General features: G+C 55.9%; 1 protein-coding gene across 4 annotated transcripts; it reads right to left on the bottom strand.

The window, feature by feature from the left end:
• Positions 1-5,650: 5,650 nt before the first annotated feature.
• On the bottom strand, positions 5,651-17,987 carry ECE1 (endothelin converting enzyme 1). Of its 4 annotated transcripts, none has more exons than XM_041463533.1 (18): positions 17,880-17,987; positions 14,771-14,857; positions 13,716-13,857; positions 12,806-13,018; positions 11,376-11,500; positions 10,886-11,095; positions 10,603-10,794; positions 9,935-10,077; positions 9,735-9,849; positions 9,437-9,547; positions 9,087-9,185; positions 8,895-8,972; positions 8,408-8,511; positions 8,094-8,204; positions 7,898-7,965; positions 7,631-7,821; positions 7,443-7,538; positions 5,651-7,166 (listed from the first exon to the last, which is right to left on the bottom strand). In XM_041463533.1, the coding sequence occupies exons 1-18, from the start codon at positions 17,880-17,882 to the stop codon at positions 6,990-6,992; spliced, it is 2,265 nt and encodes a 754-aa protein (XP_041319467.1). In that variant the 5' UTR covers positions 17,883-17,987; the 3' UTR covers positions 5,651-6,989. The 4 variants fall into 4 exon arrangements, with proteins under 4 accessions (XP_041319467.1, XP_041319469.1, XP_041319470.1 ...); XM_041463535.1 differs by lacking the exon at positions 17,880-17,987 and adding an exon at positions 15,898-15,924; XM_041463536.1 differs by lacking the exon at positions 17,880-17,987 and adding an exon at positions 15,201-15,219.
• Between the last annotated feature and the right edge of the window lie 1,242 nt (positions 17,988-19,229).

Here is a 19,229-nt window from a genome sequence, read left to right as displayed (position 1 = left end):
GGAGGGAGGGAAGGGGGGGCGGCTCAGGCCGCGCTGCTCATGAGCCGGCGGCGGCGGGGGGTCGCGGTCGCCCTCGCCGGGGGCAGCGGAGCCGTTCGCGGCGGCGGCTCGGGGGCGATGCCGGCGGATTTTCCTCACTGGAGTAGCGGAGCATCAAACATGGCGCTGCGGCCGCCTCCAGCTGTCCGGCCGGGCGGGCGCTCGGGCGCCTTCGGGCCGCTCCGGAGCCGCTCGGCCCAGAGCCGATCGGCGACCTTCGGCTCTTTCCGGAGTCGCTCGGCCCACGGCTGATCGGCAATCTTCGGCTCTTTCCGGAATCGCTCGTCAGCCAGCGCCGCTCGGCAAACCTCGGGTGCTTCCGGACAGGCTTTCGCGCGCGCATGCGCCTTGTCCTGAACTCCCTCCCTCCCATCTCGGCCCGGCACCTCCCGTGACCCCCGCGCTCGGTAAACTCCGTCTATTTCCGGAAGACGAGCGCGTGAGACACTTCGGGAATCTTCGGAGGGGCTCGGAAGAGGGAATCCCGCCCCGCTCGAAGCTCTTCGGAGCTTCTCGGCGATCTTCGGAATCCCTCGGTGTCGGCGCGGGCACAGCTTCGGGCGCACTCGGCTCGGCTTGGAGAGACTTCGGCAGCGCTTGAGGATGAGGGGTTGGCCCTAGGCTGTCACGGGCTCCTGGGTCCCTCAGCAGCCACCCCACTGAGGGCTTCCCCTGCCCGAAAGCTCACCCCCAGCCCCAATTCTTGGCTTCTGGAGGGGCTGGAAGAGGCAGCACCGCAGCCCCCCTGAGACATCGTGAGGGCCAGCAGCCCTGAATGCAACATGGAAGCCTGGGACCCCTGGTACCCCCTTGGCTGTGAAGGGTCCCGCAGTATCCACCCTAGTGCGGGCCCGAGGAAGGGACTTACCTAAAATCCTCACCCCCAGCTCCATTACCAGCCCTACAGCTCCCAGCCCCAATTCCCTGCTCCTGGGGCAGCTGACAGGGGCCACACTGCGGCCCCTCATGAGGGCAGACAGTCCTGAGGGTGACGGGGTGCCTGTGAGGGACCCCGGGGCCCCCCAAGGCAGCCCACCTGTGGCAATGGGGCTCTTGCAGGCCTGCCCTTGTGGGGAGATGTGTCCACCTGACCCCACGTCACACCAAGCCATCACCCCCTCCCAGGGTAGCCACACCACCACCACCACGTTCACCATTTCACACCTAACCTGCAGAACCCTCCTCACGGCCACCACCTGAGCTTGGCAGCGGCCAAGGTGGTTTGTACCATCTCAGGGAGATAAAAAGCACCTCAGAACAGATTCCCGCAGCTGCCAGATTGTCCTGACTTGTCCTGCCTTGCCGCTGGCTGCCGAGGGCTCATTCCAACCCGCTGGCACCTTCCAACGTTTCCTGCTGCGCTGCACGTCCCAGGGAGACGCTCCCAGCACCTTCGCTGTGCCCACAGGTATTGCTGCCCCAGTCACCAGCCTGGGGTGCTGCTCTAGGAAATCTTCCCAGAGCTGATTTGTGTCCCGTCTGCTGCAAATTCTGAGCAACTACAAGTTTAGGAGGAAGATAATGCTTTAATTCAATCACAAATAAACGTGAAAAGTTTTTTTTGCTGAAGTGAACAGCTCTCATGGTGGTGTGTTCAGGCACCTGGAGAGTAGCTGGTACAACCACAAGCTGAGAGAAGAGGTCTTGTGCACTGAAGAAAACCTACCTGAGAAGTCACATCCGTCCCTGTCTGTGCAGTGGTCCTGTTTATACGCAGAGAAGTAATTTTAAATATAAATCTGATGATGGAGAATTTGGACTGGTTGTTGTTCACTGGAGCAGAACTCAGCACAGTGGGTGAAAGATAGTAGAAGGGTCTTGAGTACATTTTCCCTTTGGAGTCAGACTCTGAGTTATCGAGCAATGGGGTTGTGCAGGGCAGGGTTAGGACACCCAAGGATTGCAGTGTGTCCAGAAGCTCTCCCTCCTCTGAGGTGTGTTCTCAGAAGGAAAGCTGGGAGCTGCCATGCAGGTCTCCATTAAAAGCAGCCCTGCAACTGGAATACTTTATCACTTACTCACATGCTACCCCGAGGGTACAGCCACCTCCTGCAGTGCCAGCAGGCATTAGTGGGGCAGGGGAAGGTGATCATGTGCTACTTAGTGTCCCTTTCTGTGCTCTTTGTTGAGCATATTTTTATATGGTAAGGGAAATACCTGGGAGGAGGTGAGCTCATACATACCTCACACTGTCTGTGGGAAATGGGGGTAAATAGGAAACACTGAGATTTCTTTTCGAGGGGAAACACCCAACCAAGCCCTGCCAAACTGTAAAGAAGTCCTGACTGGGGAATATTTCTGTCTGAACCCAGGAACAAATATTTAGAGGGGGCTGTGGCTGCTTTTTCTGAGTCAATTTTCCTCAGCAGCCTTCAGCCTGCCATATTAACTAATTCCCCACCAGGAAAACTGAAGAGAGAAATAAGAATGACCAAAAAGAAAGGCCAACTACTCCTCCACTCCCCAAAAATGGGAGGAACTTCTCTCATGATATGAGATTTGCCCAGGTACTAAGAGATCTCCCAGCATCCCAGAGAGCTGCGGTGTTCACAGCACACCTCTCCTGCTGGGAAGACAATTCTCCCTCCACAGCTGGTAAAGACTTGGCTGTTATTACTTGGAGGGTGCAAGTAGAGCTGTGTGTTCTGGGGGGACTGGTGCCATTCCATGACCACCTCCTGGCACAGCCCCTCTCCAGCTACCCCCCTTTGCATGGAAGGAAATTAATCTCAAAAGCAAATTGACATCCATGGCTGCCTCTGTTCTACAGAAATAGCTGCCTGTAAACACAGCTGCAGAAGAGCTTCCGAACTCCAGGATCTTTGGATGTGACACTTTTTGCCTATTTAGAAAAGAAAAAAAAAAAAAAGGCATTTTCACCATATTGTCTGCTGAAGCTCCCAAAATGTGCTGGCCAGGCAGAGGAGCCAGGCTCCCAGCTCTGCCTTAAAGCCCTTCCACAGTCAAAGTCTCTCCCCAGCCATGTTTTTCCCTTTTTTTTTTTTATTTTTTTCCTGAGAAGAAAAAGCAGCTATGTCTCCCTTCTACCCTACGTAGGACGATTTGGCCAACAAATCCTGCAGATTTTAGAGCCTGAGTGAGTTCCAGCTGGATTCACACCCTTCTTGCCGCCTCTCCATTTTGTTTTTCCTCCTCTTTTTCCTGCTAGCTCTGTTAGCACCTGGGAACTGATGTGTCACCGTGGGCAGCTGGAGCCTGCAGTGCTGAGCTCCTGTTTCAGAGCATCACCAGCCCTTTTTCCAGTCCCACCAGTGTCTCGTGTACCTGCCACAGCAGAGACACAAGCCCACAGTACAGAGTGTAGTAGGAATGCTAGAGCTGTTGGTGAACTTAGGAAAATACAGGATTGGGGTATCCCCTGAAGGGATGCTTGTGAAGAGAAAAGTGTTAAAGCACAAAGCCATGGTCCTCTGAGTGAGTGAGGAGATACAGCCTTCTTGTTGACTCAGCCTGGCTCTGAGTGAAAACCCAGTGATCAGAATGAGCAGGTCCCAGATGCAAGGTGGGATTTGGAAACCTGCTCCCCACCTCCCACTCCCTATCCTCCCACCTTCAGGAACGTATGGCTTGTTCAGGGAAGCTTTTGGCCCTAAAATCTGATCATCCCACTACATGACCTCAGTACTGTTGTGGTGTGTCAGGGGTCAGATCCTACCTGGAGGGAACAAAGCAGGAAGGAGAGGGGCAGCTCAGATGGCTGGGTTCAGGCTCTCACCTCTCACCAGCTGTCTTGGCCCCACCAAACCTATGAACAGCCCCCATTTCCAGCTCTGTTTGTAGGCTTCAGCATGCTCCAGGTGCCTGCTTTCACCCAGCACAGCAGCACCTCCCTCTTTTGGCTTCTCCTGCTTTTCCCTGCACTGTTCCTCTTCCAACACCCTCCAGACAAAAAACCCCACACAATAAAAAAAAAAAAAAAAAAAAAAAAAAAAAAAAGACCCTCTTTCTCTTACCAACCCCCCCCGACAAAAAACCCCCCCAAAAAAAAAAAAAAAAAAAAAAAAAAAAAAAAAGGTCCTGCTTGGAGCTTTCCCATTCTTCCCCCTGCCCAGGCTCAGCCCTCAGCAAACAACGTCTCAGCCCTCCAGGGCACAGCTGAGCACAAAGTAAAGTGAATACCACCCAGGACCAGGCAAGCCCACACCAGGCGCTGGCACAGAGCAGGATGATTCACCTCCTGCCCACTCTCTCTGTGCCCACAGCCTCCCAGGGAGGAAAACTCCCTCCACCTGAGCCCGGCATGGGCAGCCTTGACCAGGGTGTCCCCTACCACAACACAGCTCATGGTCACCCTCGAAGTTCTTCCTGCCCTGGGGCTGTCCCTGAGCCATCACCTGCCTGGTCTCTCCCTGCAACTAAGTCCCAGAGAGCCAAAGTGTTTCCTGTTTGGATGGTCAAACCACTTCTAACAGCATCTCCATGTGACGCCTGTGCTCCCTTCCTTGCTCTTTTGCAGCTGGGAAAACACCCTCTCACCCCAGCCCCACTCTATTCCTCTTTGCCTTACACCCACACTGTTTTTCTCTTTCCCTAGGAATGCAGGTATTCCACCACAAGTTAAACACGTGGGGCCACATCCAGACCAAACTAGGACTCCGGTAACGTCGCTGGTTCCTGCCAGCCAAGCACTGGAGTGTGCAGGCAGCGATTTTCTCGGCTCCACTGCCCTCTGCGGGTTTGCGCCATTTCCAGGCAGATCTCAGGGAAAACAACGGCCTCGGCTGCTCTCAGCGCTGCAGGAAACAGAGGGCCTCACACCGAGTCGTGCAAGCAGAAAGTGAGTGCTATTACTACATTTTGATTCCATCTGGGTGAGAAAACACGGTAAAAACAGTCAGAGAGGTATTTTAATGTCTTACTTATGCAACACCCGTGTCCCCAGCTCACTGCTGGCTCAGTTCTGCCCATGACAGCAGCAGAAACACTCTGTATTCCCAAAAGTTTGCTACCAGTGGGCTGCAGCCTCCTAGTTTTGCCCCAAACCCAGCCTCTGATAATAATTTCTAGGTTAAATAGCAAAGGAGACCCAGCACTTGGTGTGGTTAATGACCACCAGCCCTGCCAGGCACTGGGGTAAGACTTGCAGGGAGCCTGCAGTCCAGGTCTTGCCTTGCAGTTTTTGGGCAAGCCTGATGAAGCCATGGAGCATCTGCTCAGAGTAAATGTTGGCCTATTATGGACCTGGCAGCATCCCACCAGCATCACCAAGCCATAAATAAGGGAGTTTGGAGGGAAACCTGCACAGGGCCTGTGCTGCTGGATCCAACCACAGCCCAGCCAGCCAAAAACTCACCCGAGAGGAAGGAAAAGCATCTGGGAAAGACCTCCCTGCCAGGGAGATGTGTGGGGCCATGCCATAGAGATGGAAAGCAAAGAGCCACCCACAGTGAGAGTGAGGTTTTTGGGCAAAACCCCCTGGATTTAGCCTCCAAGAGAGGCAGCAGTCACCAAGCACAGGCTGGGAAAAGCCTCATTGGCTCAGCTTTGTCAGCATGGGATAGTTTCAGTGGTGTAGACAGGGAAAAGAGCAGAAATAAATGGATGCAGACCCTCCTGCTGTATGAAAATTCGAGTCGTGATCAGCTCCAAATCCGGTAAAAAGTATTTATTATTTCAATTACAATAAGCCTCACGCGTAGGGTGAAAAAATAGTTACAAAAACCCAGCCCCTTCCATCTCTCCCTTTACATATAAATATTAAAAATCCCTCTATGTCTTTGCTTTGTCTAGAGCAAGAAGACAACACAGCACCTGAGCTCATGTCAGTGCTTCCCCCTCAAAACAAGTATTAAAAACATCCCTTAAAACAGTTCCTCAACCCCATCCTGATCACTTCTCACACTGGTGCCAAACCAGCTGTGGAGGGACAGAGTTTTGGGGGCACATGGTGCTTTTTGGGGCTTGCAGTTTCCCAGGCAGAGGGCAGGCTCAGCATGAGAGAAGCAGTGGCAGGAACCGCCTGCACTTGTCTGGGAAGCTTTAGGGCCAGGAAATCCTGGCTGGCCTGGCTTCAGAGGAGAGAGGAGGGAGAACAGGATGCTTCATCCACCCCATCACCACCTTGGTTACATCTTTGGTTACGTCAATTTTTCCCTTTACGCTTTGAAATTAAAGCTAATCCCAGGAGCTGCAGCATCCCAGCACAGCCTCTGTGACTTGCAGCATCCTCCAGCCCTGTATCCAGGCCTGCTGTCCCTAATTTTCCCATCAGCATCCTCTAAGGATAGTTCCTCCCAGAGAAACACAGGATCCAAGACTGGAAAGATATCCACAGCCCTACCCAGCTTCCCCGGCCAAGGAACTGTCACCACAGGGTACTGCACGTACGGCTGCACTAAGTAAAAAAAATTAATAAATATACTAAACTTTTACTAAAAAAAGGCTTTTAAATGCATTTTCCCTGAAAATTTCCAGTGTATTCCACAACACATGAAAAAAATATATGTATTTCCCCTTCCCCCCACCCCAAAAAAATATATCTTAAAATATTTTCCACCCTCGTGTGCGCATCTTTGGACAGAAGGTGGAACATCAGGTGTATTTAGACACGCAGACAAACCTGCTGCTGCTGGGGGTTCCCTTTATCACCTCCAAAACAGAGGGGGTTTCCAGGTGGTGGGTCAGGCTGGAGCGCTGTGCGTGTAAATACAGGCAGTGCCCACAGATGCCTGTGCCTCGGCACTTGGCCTAGTCATGGTGGGAAAGAAGAGACCCCCAAACCAAAGTCATTTCACCAGCAAGCAGGGGGATGAGGAGTTTTCACAGTGGATTGAACCTCGGACAATGCCAGAGGCACAGACACTGCTCCGGCTGAAGAGTTGGGCTCTCCGTGGCATGGAGAAGTGGTTTGAGCCTCAAAGGACTGGGGAAGCCCAGCTGTTGGCAGAGGACAAAGCAACCAGCTGCTGGTTCCCTACGGCACTCGCCCATCACCAGACTTCACACTTCTTGAGGGGGTTCATGGGGGAGCCTGGGGGGCAGCTGAAGTGCTCTGCAAACTCCTGGGAGTTGGAGACGGTGCCGATGACGCGGAAACGCGAGGGGCTGTGGGGGTCGGTGATGAGCCCCTCATGCGAGCTCTCTGGAGTGCGAACTGAGCACCACACCTGCAAACAGAGCACGAGGGGCCTGAGTACTGACACCCATCACCATGGGGCCAGCACGGTGCTGAATCCAACCTCTCTGCCTGTGTGACAGGGGCCAAGGCAGCTCAAGCTGCAGCTTTGTCTTCCTTTGTAACCAGCACCACCCCAATCTCGTTCTCCATCCACTACATCATCTCTGGAGGACTCCGTTTTGCCATCACACCCTCCCAACCCCATCTGGGCATGCTCCACCTCCAAAAATCTGTCTCCCCACCCTCCCAAGGTCACCACATGTACCTGTGCAAAACCAACAAAGAAGAGCTGGTAGTTGGTGAGGCCAAGAGTTGGGAGTGTTTCTTCATCCCCGTTCTTTTTCAGCCAGTTTTGATATGCCTGAAAACCAGGGAGCACAGTGGGCTCAGGAGACAACACAAATCCCACCACACCATGTCCCCCTTCGAATCTCCCCAGCCCTGTGGTCCTACCCGGTAGGCGGCCTTGAGGCCCCCGTTATCGGCGATGTTCTCCCCGAGGGTGTGCTTGCCATTGACTGCCTCACCGTTGACAGTGTAGTTGCCATACTGCTCCACCATGCACGCTGTCTGATGCTTGAAGGCCTCCACGGAGGAATTCTTCCACCAGGGACGCAGGTTGCCGTCTTTGTCATATTCCCGGCCTGCAAAACCACAGTGGATTCTTCATCTCATACTGGCCACCCCTCCAGCTGCCCACCCACCTGGCCGTGGTCGTACCTTGGTCATCAAAAGCATGTGTCAACTCATGGCCCACCACCACGCCAATCCCACCAAAATTCAGGGACCTGAAGGAGGGTAATACACAGGTTAAGAAAGCAGCTTCTGCTCTCCAAAGCCATGAAACTTAGCCAGAGATTTGGATATAGGAGGAAAGCTGGGAATCCTGCCCTTTCTGTTTTTCCATGGCTCTTACTTGGGGGATGCACGGGTATAAAAGGGGGCCTGGAGGATGCCAGCAGGGAAGACAATCTCATTCTTCGTGGGAGAGTAATATGCATTGACCGTCGGAGGTGTCATGCTCCACCTGCAGGAACACAAACACGACCAACATGGCCACACAAGCCATTGCCAGTGTTTGCTCCAACAACATCCACTTATGTTGCAAAGCCATTGTCTTAAATTTATCTCCTCAAAACCAGCACAGGCTGGTGGACACCAAATCCCAGTGCTCCAGATGTGCTGATATTCCCCACTGAGTACAACAGGGAAGTGGAACAGAGGACTTACTGGTCCCGGTTTGGCGGTTTCCGGAGCTGGTCAGCCGTGACCCTGGCTGAGAAGTTGTAAAACTGCATGACATTCTCAAAATAGAGGTCAGACACGGCCTCGTACTGCAAAAGAACAAGGTGTGATTGGTGTGTGGTGATTGCCCAGCCCCACTCCTCCCTTCACAGTCATGTCTGAGTCTCCAGAGCCAGCAGAGTTATGGCTTCTCCTGTTTCTCCTCCTCTCCAACATCTGTGGAGTCTCTGGAGGGCAATGAATCACCATTACGGAAAACAGCTCCTCCTTTTCCCAGGCAGGGATCCCAAGAGCCCCAGCCACCCCAGGATTGGCCCACAGCTCTCTGAGAAGTCCCGAGAGAAGGGGCAAGGACATCAGTGAGACCCTTCTGGAGGAAACCGGGGGTTCAAGGCTGCCCTGAGGCCATGGTGATACAGACACATCCTGTACCTCCTACAGAAAACCCAGAGGACATATCTGACCAACTCACGTCATTAAACACTTTATCCAGCTCCTTGGGGTCCATGATGAATTTGGGATAGCCAATCATGTTGTAGATGGCATCTGCCTGGAGGGTGACAAGGACCAGAGTGCTCTCAGTGCCAGAGATGGAGGACAGGCTCGCCCTGTTCCACCATCTTCCACCCTCACCCTCTTCCCAGCGCAGCCACCAGCACCTCACCTTCTCCTTGGCTGATTTCCTTGTCTCTTCATCCATCCACTGCAGGGTCTCCAGGCTTTCCTCGAAGGCAGTTTTAATCTCTGCGATCATTTCTTCCGCCTAGACAAAACAAGGCAGCACAGCGTCAGTCCAAAGAGCTGGCTTCCTGTCCCAGAGAGGTCAAGGACCTTCACACCACAGGGAGGAAGAGGCTGGGAGGCCAAGACAACACATGGTGAAAAACCCGGCACACAGAGATGCACAGTGAACGCAACACAGTGGACAGAGAAACATTGTCTGCCCCGACAGTTCCACCACTGTAGAGGCTTTCCCAGCAACGGGACTCGCATGCTGCTCCCTTGGGGACATACCACCTGCTTGCTGTCCTCAGCAAAGGTGGCCTTGACAAACATGGCCCCCAGGGCGAAGCCCAGGTTGTTGTCCGTGTCACTGATGCAAAACTTCCAGCGTGGGAGGCAGCTCTGCATGGGACAGGAGGTGGTCATCAGCAGTAGCACAGAACAAAGCCCTCCACATTCCCACCCTTGCTCCACCTCTGCCACCCCAAAAGCTGCCCCACATCTCTATTGTTTGGATGAGAGGGCCTTGAGATAAAAAGCCATCACCATTTTAATGGTGAGTCAGGTGCACTGCGGACTTCACCCTCACCTTCTTTGTCCCATACATCACTTCCATGAATTTTTCCTCAGCATCCCGGAAGCGCTGGTCAAGGAGTGGGCTGGTTTTCCGCACCAGGTTCCAAATCATGTAGTTGTTGAGCAGACTATGGTGAGAGGAGGTGAGTAGGCAATAGCACATTCCTCCCCACCCTGGGTACCCGGGTCTCCGTACAGGCTGGGGGTTCTCACCACTTATCTGTGGCCAGGATGAGGTCAGAGACCTGCTCCAGGTACTCCTTGGCATAGACCACAACAGGCTCTGACTCGTTGAGCTCCACAGGGTAGAAGACCGTGGAGAGGAAGGGCATCCAGTCCACAGCCGGTGCCAGCTCCTGCAAAAGCCACAGTGCTGCTATGGACCTAAAAACCACTGCAGGGGGTGGCAGCTGCTTCTTGAGCTGGAATTGGCTGTATCAATCTCCATTTGATGGATTCAGCTGATTTTGCAGAGGCCAGTTCCTATAACACCAGCATCCTTGAAAGGTTGAAGGGGAGTAAACAATTTCCTCCCACAAAGAAGGAAAAGAAAGTGGGGTGGGTGTCAGAGATGTTGACACAAGATACAGCCCCTCTGGGGACACTGGGAGGTGACCAGGCTGACATCCAAGGGCAGCAGTCCCAGGAGGACATAAGTGCTGCAGTAAGACAGCTGCTGGCCCCAGGGGTGGTCCAGACGCTGGGAGGAAGGGTCAGGGTAGGACTTCCCCAAGGAGGAAGTAGGCCAAGCTGTTGCACAAGAGTTTCCCAGGCTGTGTCAGCTGGTGTCAGGATTCCCAGAGGAGCTGCATCACCTTCACCCATCCACCCCACTTCCCAAACCACAGCAGAATGGGGAAGCTTGCCAGCTCCATTCCTACCTTTAGTTCTCCTGCTGTCATTTTATGGTAAATGACCTCCTCATCTCGGTGCTTCTCCTGTGGGATGGTGATGTTGGCCAAGGCCGTCTCAAAGTCCAGGATCTGCTGCATCTGCTGCCGCGTTGACTCCTCATCAGTGCCTCCCAGGAACATCCCCAGCTGCACCATGTAGTTCAGGTACCCCGCAAGCACCTGCGTGGTCGGACAGGTGGGATCAGCACGGCAGGTGCCACCCAACCACGGCATCCCCCCAGCCAACCCACATTTCCCCCAACACCCTCACCTTCTCGTTCTCCGTCTTGTTCAGGTAGTAATCCCGCGATGGCAGGCCCAGCCCTGACTGATCCACCTGGATGACATTGCTGTTGGAGTTCTTGGAGTCGGCGCTGACGTAGACGGAAAAGAAGGGCGAGGTGCGATAATGCGCCGTCACCTCCCGCAGTGTCTCGTTGAAGTCACTGGCACACGTACCTGTGATGTTCCAGCCACCCAGCTGGGGATAGACAGCAACCAACTTTTGAGTAAGAAACAACCACCTGAAATTGCTTCAATATCCCCTCAATATCCATCCCGGAGGGAAACATTTTGCAAGGGGGCTAAAAAGCCCCATTATAGGATTATAAATCCCTGCCTCTGCCTGCCTGACCTGGGGGATGCTCTTATGCAGGAAGCACCAAGAATGGAGTATGGAGGGTGCTGGGACTGCCCATGACTGAGCTTTTTCCCCCATTTTGCAGAGGGAAGATGGCTTTTCCACAAGGAGTGGGACAAACCTTTTGGATGAGTTCCATGAGCGGGGTGGCACGCAGCTCCTCGATCTTGCTCTCATTCATGCAGGCTTGGTAATAGCGCTGTGCCTTGCGCTCTGCCTCACTGGACACATTGGCCGTGGTGTTTTCTGTGGGAGGTACCCAGGGAGAATCACATGGGGCTCTAGGGATGGGCATCTGCTGGACCCAGAAGGATTCAGCCCCATTTTGGGCAAGGCTAGGCTCCAAAAAGGTGTCAAGGATTGTCCCAATAGTCCCCAGCATAAACCCAAGGGTATCCCATTGGCCCCATCCCTTCCTGGCCCCCTGGCCCACCTCTCCTTTCCCACCCACAGTGACTGCTCCAACTCTTTGGGGACAAAAGATAAAGAAAGAAAAAAAAAAGGCATTTTTATTTTTCCAGCAGCTCTGATATTCCCAGCATCATCCAGCCCCGAGTGCTGCCCTTGCCTCTGTGCTGGTGCCCCCTAGACCTGTATTATTTATTCCTGCAAAAAGGAACAATAAACCCATTTTTCTCCTCTGCCTCCAAAACCTTCCTTTCATCTCCCCAGCTAAAATTCTACTTCCCCAGAGGGTTTTTGGGGTTTTTTTATTTATTTTCCTGATGACACAGCTTGCACCTTTGGCTTCCCAGCTGTGTGGTTTTATTAACTAAAGGTCCCTCAGCTCCAAGGAATTCAAGGAAATGCCGACCGCGACCACTTGGCTGGAGGCCCAGTCTCTTCTCCCGGTAAAATCAGCGTCAGATTTCTGCGGGAAAAGCCAGGGACAAAGCTGTTCCCGCGCCACCCCCTTTCTCTCAAAAGACAACACTCTTCCCAAACCTTCTCTTTCCAGATAATCAGCCCTGGCGCAGTGGAAAGTGCTGATAAGGAGCCAGTTGTTTGCTCAAAGCTTGAACAAACCGTCCCCGCCGGTTGCTCGGATAAGCCACTCTGCTTCAGTGTTCGCACGCAGAGGCTGAGCCCAAGACCCTTCCTTTGCTGGGGGAGTTTTGGCCCCCCAAAAATGGCCATACTGGCAGCCAGCCCCAAAAAAAGGCTACTCACAAAGGCTGGATGTTATAACACAGAAAAAACATATATCCTTGGGGTGATACTGGGGCACTACAGCCTCTGGATGCAGTCTGGAGCGCACATCCTGAATTTCAGAGCTCTTGGGAATGTCACCACGGGGTTTACAGAGCAGAGGCCTTTCCCCCACTCAGCACCACAGACTAGCAACACCACAGTCAAAAATCTCAGGACCATCTAGGAAAGCAAACAAAGCTGGGATCCGTTTCTCAGTGTCCTCACAGCACGTGTGTCACAGACTGGTTTGACGCTGAAGGTCAGTTCCAAACTCGAATTTCCATGCAGATGGTTTTGGCATCCCCAGGACCCAACAGGGCCCCTGAGCCTTGTGGGGTCCCACCGCTCCCACGCACTCACCCAGCAGGTGCTTCATGATGGCCTGGTTGTGCTCCCAGAGATTGTTGAAGGTGCCCCAGCGTGAGTGACCATCGGGGAGGGGGTTGGCCTTGATCCAGCCCCCACAGGCGTAGCTGAAGAAGTCCTCGCAAGGATTCACTGTGCGGTCCAGCGAGCTGAGGATGGAGCTGGTGATGGAGATGCAGGCTTCCGACAGGCACACGGCAGGTGGCCCTGGGGGGCAGGGACAGGTTCAGCTCCTCTGCTGCAGCAGAATGAGCGGCACCACAGAGCATCCTGCCCCGAGCAGAAGGATGCAAGCAAATACCTCACCTGGTTCCTGAGCATCCCACCTTGTACCTTACCACCCTACTCTAGGGCAAGCAAATGGACTGGCATGCTGACCTATGTCTGAGCATCCTGCCCTATCATCCCATCCCAGGGCAAGCATCTTGTTTTATGCCCGAAGATCCTGCCCAGTGCCCAGTCAACTACCCTGGGGTGAAGGATGCAGAGAAACAGTCCATCCTGTGCTCAGCCTTCAAGTTCCAGGATAAAGGATCAGAGAAACACCTTATCCTGCATCTGAGCATCTCACCCTGGGGTGAAGGGGTGCAGGTGACCATCCTGTCTTGAGCCCAACGATCCCACCCCACACCTGAACATCCTGTTTGATACCCAACAATCCTGTCCTGAGGTGAGGAGTGCAGGTAAGCATCCCACCCGTGTACTCTGGGAACTCCCCAGCAACCCACTCTGGTCAAGGGGGCAGGATCCCTGTGCAGTTGTTTGCTCAAAGCTTGAACAAACCATCCCTGCTGGTTGCTTGGATAAGCTGCTCTGCCTCGGTGCTCGTACGCAGAAGCTGAGCCCAGGATCCTCCCTTTCCCTGGGGGAGTTTTGGTCCCCAAAAAATGAGCAAAGGACTTACTGGCTCTGTACTGGAAGATGAGTCCCAGCAGACAAGCCATGAGCAGCACTGCCAGCACCCCCACCAGCACCACCAGCTGCTTCTCGGCACGTGTCCGCTCAGCCCAGCAGCCCCGGCTGCCCCGTGAGCCACGGAAGTTCACCTGCGGGAACAGCAGCGTCGTCTCCCCGCTGGCAGAAAAACTCACTGACGCAGCCCCCATTTTGCTTCCCACAGCCCACAGCAGAAATTTAGCCCCGGCAAGGGATCCGTCACGGATTGGGCTGGGAAAGGCAGCAGCTGCCTTCCAGAAACCGGGCAGGAAGGGCGGCACAATGGCAGGAAAGGGAGCGGGACAAGCGCTTTGGAGGGCTCACCTGCTGTCCCGTGCCACCCTGATTCCCTCCTTGCGCACAGCGTAACCCCACAGCTGTCCCCATCCCCACTGCCAGCACTGGGACAGGGTGGGGGCTGCATCGCAAAGTGCCTTAACAGGATACTCCCACTCAGCCAAAAAACATCCCCAGGAAACATCTCGATGTGACGGCAAGCAGAGACAGCCCCGCCGGGAAAAGTAAAAACACATTTGGGGCAGAAACCACCATTCTAGAGACTGATGGAGCTGGGACTGGGGCCAGGACAGAGAAGGTCTCACAAGACCTGAACCTTTCCTAGTGAGGCTGGACACTGGCAGCGGTGGGGTTTTTCTTGCCACCCTCAGCCCTCTTTAAGCTGCTTTCCCACTGCTTGGGGAGGAATTAACCTAATCCCCTTTTGTGTGGGGACAAAACTCCCAGTGCTTCGATAATTGCTCACCCCAGCCATGCTGGGAAGGGGTTTGGCAGCAGAAAAACTGGGGAGTGTTGAAACAGTGCAGGCAGGATATGGCCCTGCTGGCTCCCTGTGCCACAAGGGGAGCGAAGGGCAGCAGTGGCAGGAGCCAACATGGCTCTGCCCACACTGGACTTTACCCCCCAGACACTGGTCAAAGGTAGAAAACCCTTCTGCACCCCCTTTGCTGCTTGCCAGGACACAAAATCCCCTTTTTCCTCCCTAAAAGACACATGAAGCTATACCTGAAAGCCATTGGGGTATCCATCACCATCACCAAGGGACTCCAGGGGGTCTTCATCATCCAGCGTCGCCCGCTTGTAGGTCGACATCTGCACAGGGAGATCAGCAACAGAGGTGCTCAGTGGCCCAGGAATGAGGAAGAAGATGAAGGAGAAGGAAGGTTTACACACCTTCTAAAGCCACCTCCTCCACCGAGGAGCAAAATCCCGAATGGCTCTGAGGTAGTAAAGCACTACACAAACGCCGGAGGATGGTTATGGAAAGCAAAGAGGGCCGGAGCCAAGAGCTGAGCAAAGCCCGAACCCGCCTCACTTTCCCCCGGGGCCGGGTTGTGCAACCTCCCCTTCAGCCTGGAATAAAGCCGGATCCACCTCCGCCCTGCAGCGGGGAGAGGGACCCCCCTGTGCCAGGGAACCCCGGAGTGCCAGGCACCTGGGAAAGGCTGGAAGCAGAGAAAATGGCTTTTCTCCCTGACACTCCCGGCTCGCTCGCGCTCTACGCCCCATCTGCGAACCCCGCGCACCGTGAAACAGCCGGAGACGTCCCTGCGAGCACCCAAAGACGACAGCACCAGGAATTTCAGCTGTGGACGCGCTGCCTCCCGGCGCCGTGTCCCCCGGGCATTATCTTGTGCCTGTGCCCGGCTCTTATCTCATCCCCGGCAGAAAAACAAGGAAAACCTCACGGGTTGGCAGCCGGCCCTTATCGTGCCGCCGCCGCTGTTTCCTTCCCCCTGGCACTGCCCTGCCATCCAGCCGGATTGTCTCCCGATGGAGCAAACAACCCTCCACTCCCCTCCGAGGGGCTGAGCACCCCAAAATCCACCCTGACCCTGCCACTGATGGCCCAAGCAGCACCACTCACAACCCTTCACCCGCAATCAGCGCGGGGAGGGGGCTTAAACCCATCTGGATGTCCCCATCCCGCTGCCATCAATCCCAAAGGGATGAATTGATCCAAACCCCGCACAGCCGTGCCTCAGTTTCTCCTGGCAGAATGAAAGCACCGGTTCTCAGCCTTGTTTCCAATAGCAGCATTCCTAAACCCCGATTTGCACACTTAATAACAAGTCTCATCCTCTCCCCGGATCCCAAATCCCAGCCTCAGTTTAATTAACCACGAAACCCACCTGGGGAAGAAAAAGGGTTAAAACAAAGAGGTGGTTTCCCTCCTTGGTTGTACCGAAATCTCTGTTTGCAGCCCCAAAATCTCCCCTGGGCACCCGCCTGGAGCCTGAGAACCGTGAGGCGAAAGAGCCTCAGCTGCAAGATTTTATCGTGGGGAAAATCTCTGTTTAGATCCTATTTTTTCCCAACCCCTTTCACTTTTTTCCACCTATTTTAGTACTTCGCACATGGCTGAAATTGGCAGCTCGGGGCACAAATCCCCGATCACGCGGTGGGGGGGGATCCATGAAGCCCCCACGGCTCTGCAACACCAAATTCCTGGAATCCCAGCTTTCACTCTATTTCCTGAGGAAATGCAATCTTTTTTTCCCTCAGCGATCCCCCACCCCGCCTACCCCAGCCTGAAAACAAGGATAAAGACCAAAAAAAGAATCTCTTTTTGTTCTCCTTTCACAAGAGATGTGCTGGCTCAACCCCGTACCAGCCATCAGAGAATCCAAACTGAGCCCGAGTTCCCCCAAAACACCCCCGAGAGGCACTGGGATCGACCCCCAGCATCCTTAATTTGAGGGGAAATCGGGTCCGGGAGGTATTTTTAACACCCATATCCTTCATACTGGGGGCATAGTAGCACCTCGGAGTGCTCCCCACCCTCTCCAGCAGGTGAAGCGGGAGCACCCCTTTTTGTGGGGCAAAACGGGGTAGATTTTGTCATACACCTCGCCCCTCCATGTCGTTATTTGCTTCAATCCGAGTAAAAATGCATTCTCCCTGCTCCAACAGGGTGGGGGGCACCCACACTTTAAACCCCCGCGGAAGGGATTTTCACTCTCTTTACAACTTATAAGAATCTCAGCATTAGTCTGGTTTTACCCCAAATCGCTCCTTCTCTCTATAAACAATAAGCCCCACGTGCTCGGAGCCCGCACACCCCCAGGAAGGCCCGGGGGGCCCCCAGCGCCCGGCTCTGCCCCGCCGGGGGAGCCCCTCGCCGGTACCGGGCACCCCGAGCCTCCGCCGGCTGCTTTCAATTCCCGTCCGGGCGCCATTTCGGAGCAACCGCGGCCACGATCGCCATGGCGATTCCTCGCCTCCCTCCAGCCCCTCCAACGCCCCAACTCCACCCTGAGTCCCCCAAGTCACCCCTGCGCCCCCAAAGCCCCGCCTGGCAAAGCGGTGCCCACCCGCCCCACCGCCGGCACCCATGGGTGCCCCCGCACCTCCGCAGCCAGCGCCCAACCAGGCTCAGCTTGCTAATTAGGATGTCCGGGGGTAATTAGCAACTCCTGGTGTTAATCAGGGGTGCCGGTGCTAATCAGGGGTGCTGGGAAAGTGTTTTGGGGGAGCCCTCTGTTTTGTAGGGAGCCCTGACTGCAGATAAAGTAATTTTTTGAGAAAAGCTTAAAAAGCAGCAAAAAAAGGGTTAAACTTAAAAAAAAAATAGGGAGGAGTACAACCCAGTTTGGGGGTGTTCGCAAACAGCCCCACAAAAGCGGGTTCAGATGGGTGGGGGTCGCCCCCCTCCCTTTGCAGAGGGAAACACGGTGCAAACCCCCGCGGGTTTAGGACAAGAGTGGGTTTGGGGGCGGCGGAAGTTGAGGGAACACCCGGGGGGAGCACCCACTTTGGGGTCTCCACCTGGTGACCCCCCCTGGCCACAAAGAAAACGCGGTGGGGGGGCCCGAGTGGGGCGTCCAGGGGTGCTCGGGGGTGCAGTGGGGGTCCCTGGGGATGTCTTAGGGGGTCCCATGGGATGCAATGGGGGATCCCTTAAGGGTCTAATGAGGTCTCACGGAGCCCCTCGGGGGTCCAAAGGGGGTCCCTCGGGGATGCCGGGGGGTCCCTCGGGATGCAGTGGGGGGGGTCCTATGCGGTTACAAAGAGCATCCCACGGGAGATGCATCACCCGGCGCACCGCTTCGGCCAAGCGGCCCCCACTCACCCACCCCCAGATTTGGGGGTGTCGCTGGGCCCCCCCACTCACCATGGCCGTCACCCCACTCCCGCCGGCCCCGGCCCCGATGGGGCGAGCGCCCGCTGAGCCCCGGCACCGCTCGTGACGCCGCCGCGGCCTAGCGAGGGTGGCGAGGGTGACGAGCAAAGGATGTACCTGGGATGGGAAACCAATGGGGCCGCGGAGGGACGGGCTTCCCGCACGCCTCCTTTAACTCTTTCGGGGGGCCCCAAGCCCCGTTTGGGGGGTCCCACGTGCCCCGGCACTGCCGGCAGCATCCCCCCGAGGCAGCCCCGGCTCCCTGGCCGGAGGGGATGTGGCGTCCCGGGGCTCGCGCGCAAGGCGCGATCCCGACGGCGGCCGCTCGTGCAAGCGCGAAAGCGCGTGGGGCCGCGGGGCGAGCGCGCGGGGCTCCGGCCGCGCGAGCACACCCGTGCGAACGCGCGAGCGCGTGCCCGTCACGGCCACGCGCGTGGCCGAGCGAGCGGGGCCACCGACGAGCACGCGCGCAGTCGTGCAAGAGCGCGCGCAGGCGGCCGCGGGAGCGCGCGTGTGCTGCCACTCGTGCGTGCCTGCAGCTGTGCGAGTGTGCAGCGTGAGCTTTCCCACGGCAGAAAGCAGCGGCGGCTGCCCGGCCGTGGTGACAGGGATGGGGACACGCGGTGCCACCTCCGCCCCCTGCGCTGCCCCGGCGGGCTGAGCACTGACGCGCTCATCACACCCACGGGGCTGCAAATCGCTTCTGCTGGGCTGCGAAAGTGCCGGGGGGTGCAGAGGGGTGAAGAGAAGGTGGAAAGGGGGAAGGGGAGAGGGTTCCGGAGGGATTTGGAGGGTCCGCAAGGGGCCGTGCCCGTCCCCTGGCATCGCGGCCGTGTTGGGGCTCCCTCGGTGGCACCCCGAGGCTCCCGGGGAGCGGATTTTTGGGCTGACACCGCCACCTTCTGGGAGGTCACGGGCGGCTCCGTGGGTCATGGAGTCCCCCGAGCCCACGCCACGGAGAAATTGAGGCAGGGCTGGGAGTCACCCCCTTCCCCCGCCCCCGTCACCACGCCGTGTTTATTGTGGGACCTACAGCAATGCCGCGGGATCCCACCAGGGATCTCTCGTGGGCTGCTGCAGGAGCCCGTGCAGGGAAACTGAGGCAGGGAGACCCCACTAATCTCCATCACCCCCATCCCAGCACCTCGCTGGTGCCGCTAGCACGGTTTGGGTGAAAATAATGCAAAATCCGGCAAAACACACATCTACCCCGCCAAGAGGCACCCCAGATTCCCCCGTGTGAAGCGGGGGAGGGCTGCTCAGCACTTATAGCCGGGCTTGGTGCTCCCCAGTCCTCCCAGTCCTCCCAGTATAACCCGGCAGAGGGCACCAGTAAGCCCA

Source organism: Pyrgilauda ruficollis, unplaced genomic scaffold (genome assembly GCF_017590135.1).
Source record: "Pyrgilauda ruficollis isolate IOZ18807 unplaced genomic scaffold, ASM1759013v1 scaffold165, whole genome shotgun sequence".
Taxonomy (NCBI): Eukaryota; Metazoa; Chordata; class Aves; order Passeriformes; family Passeridae; genus Pyrgilauda; species Pyrgilauda ruficollis.
Note: the sequence above shows the minus strand (reverse complement) of the source record. Positions and strands in the feature narration are given on the sequence as shown.

What these genes read in the sequence shown, in the direction of transcription:
- ECE1 (XM_041463533.1), bottom strand. An exon ending in CATCTTCCAGTACAGAGCCA is followed by an intron (nt 13,019 to 13,715) that starts GTAAGTCCTTTG and finishes CCTGCCCCCCAG; the next exon opens with GGCCACCTGCCGTGTGCCTG. An exon ending in TGATGTATGGGACAAAGAAG is followed by an intron (nt 9,548 to 9,734) that starts GTGAGGGTGAAG and finishes TGTCCCATGCAG; the next exon opens with AGCTGCCTCCCACGCTGGAA.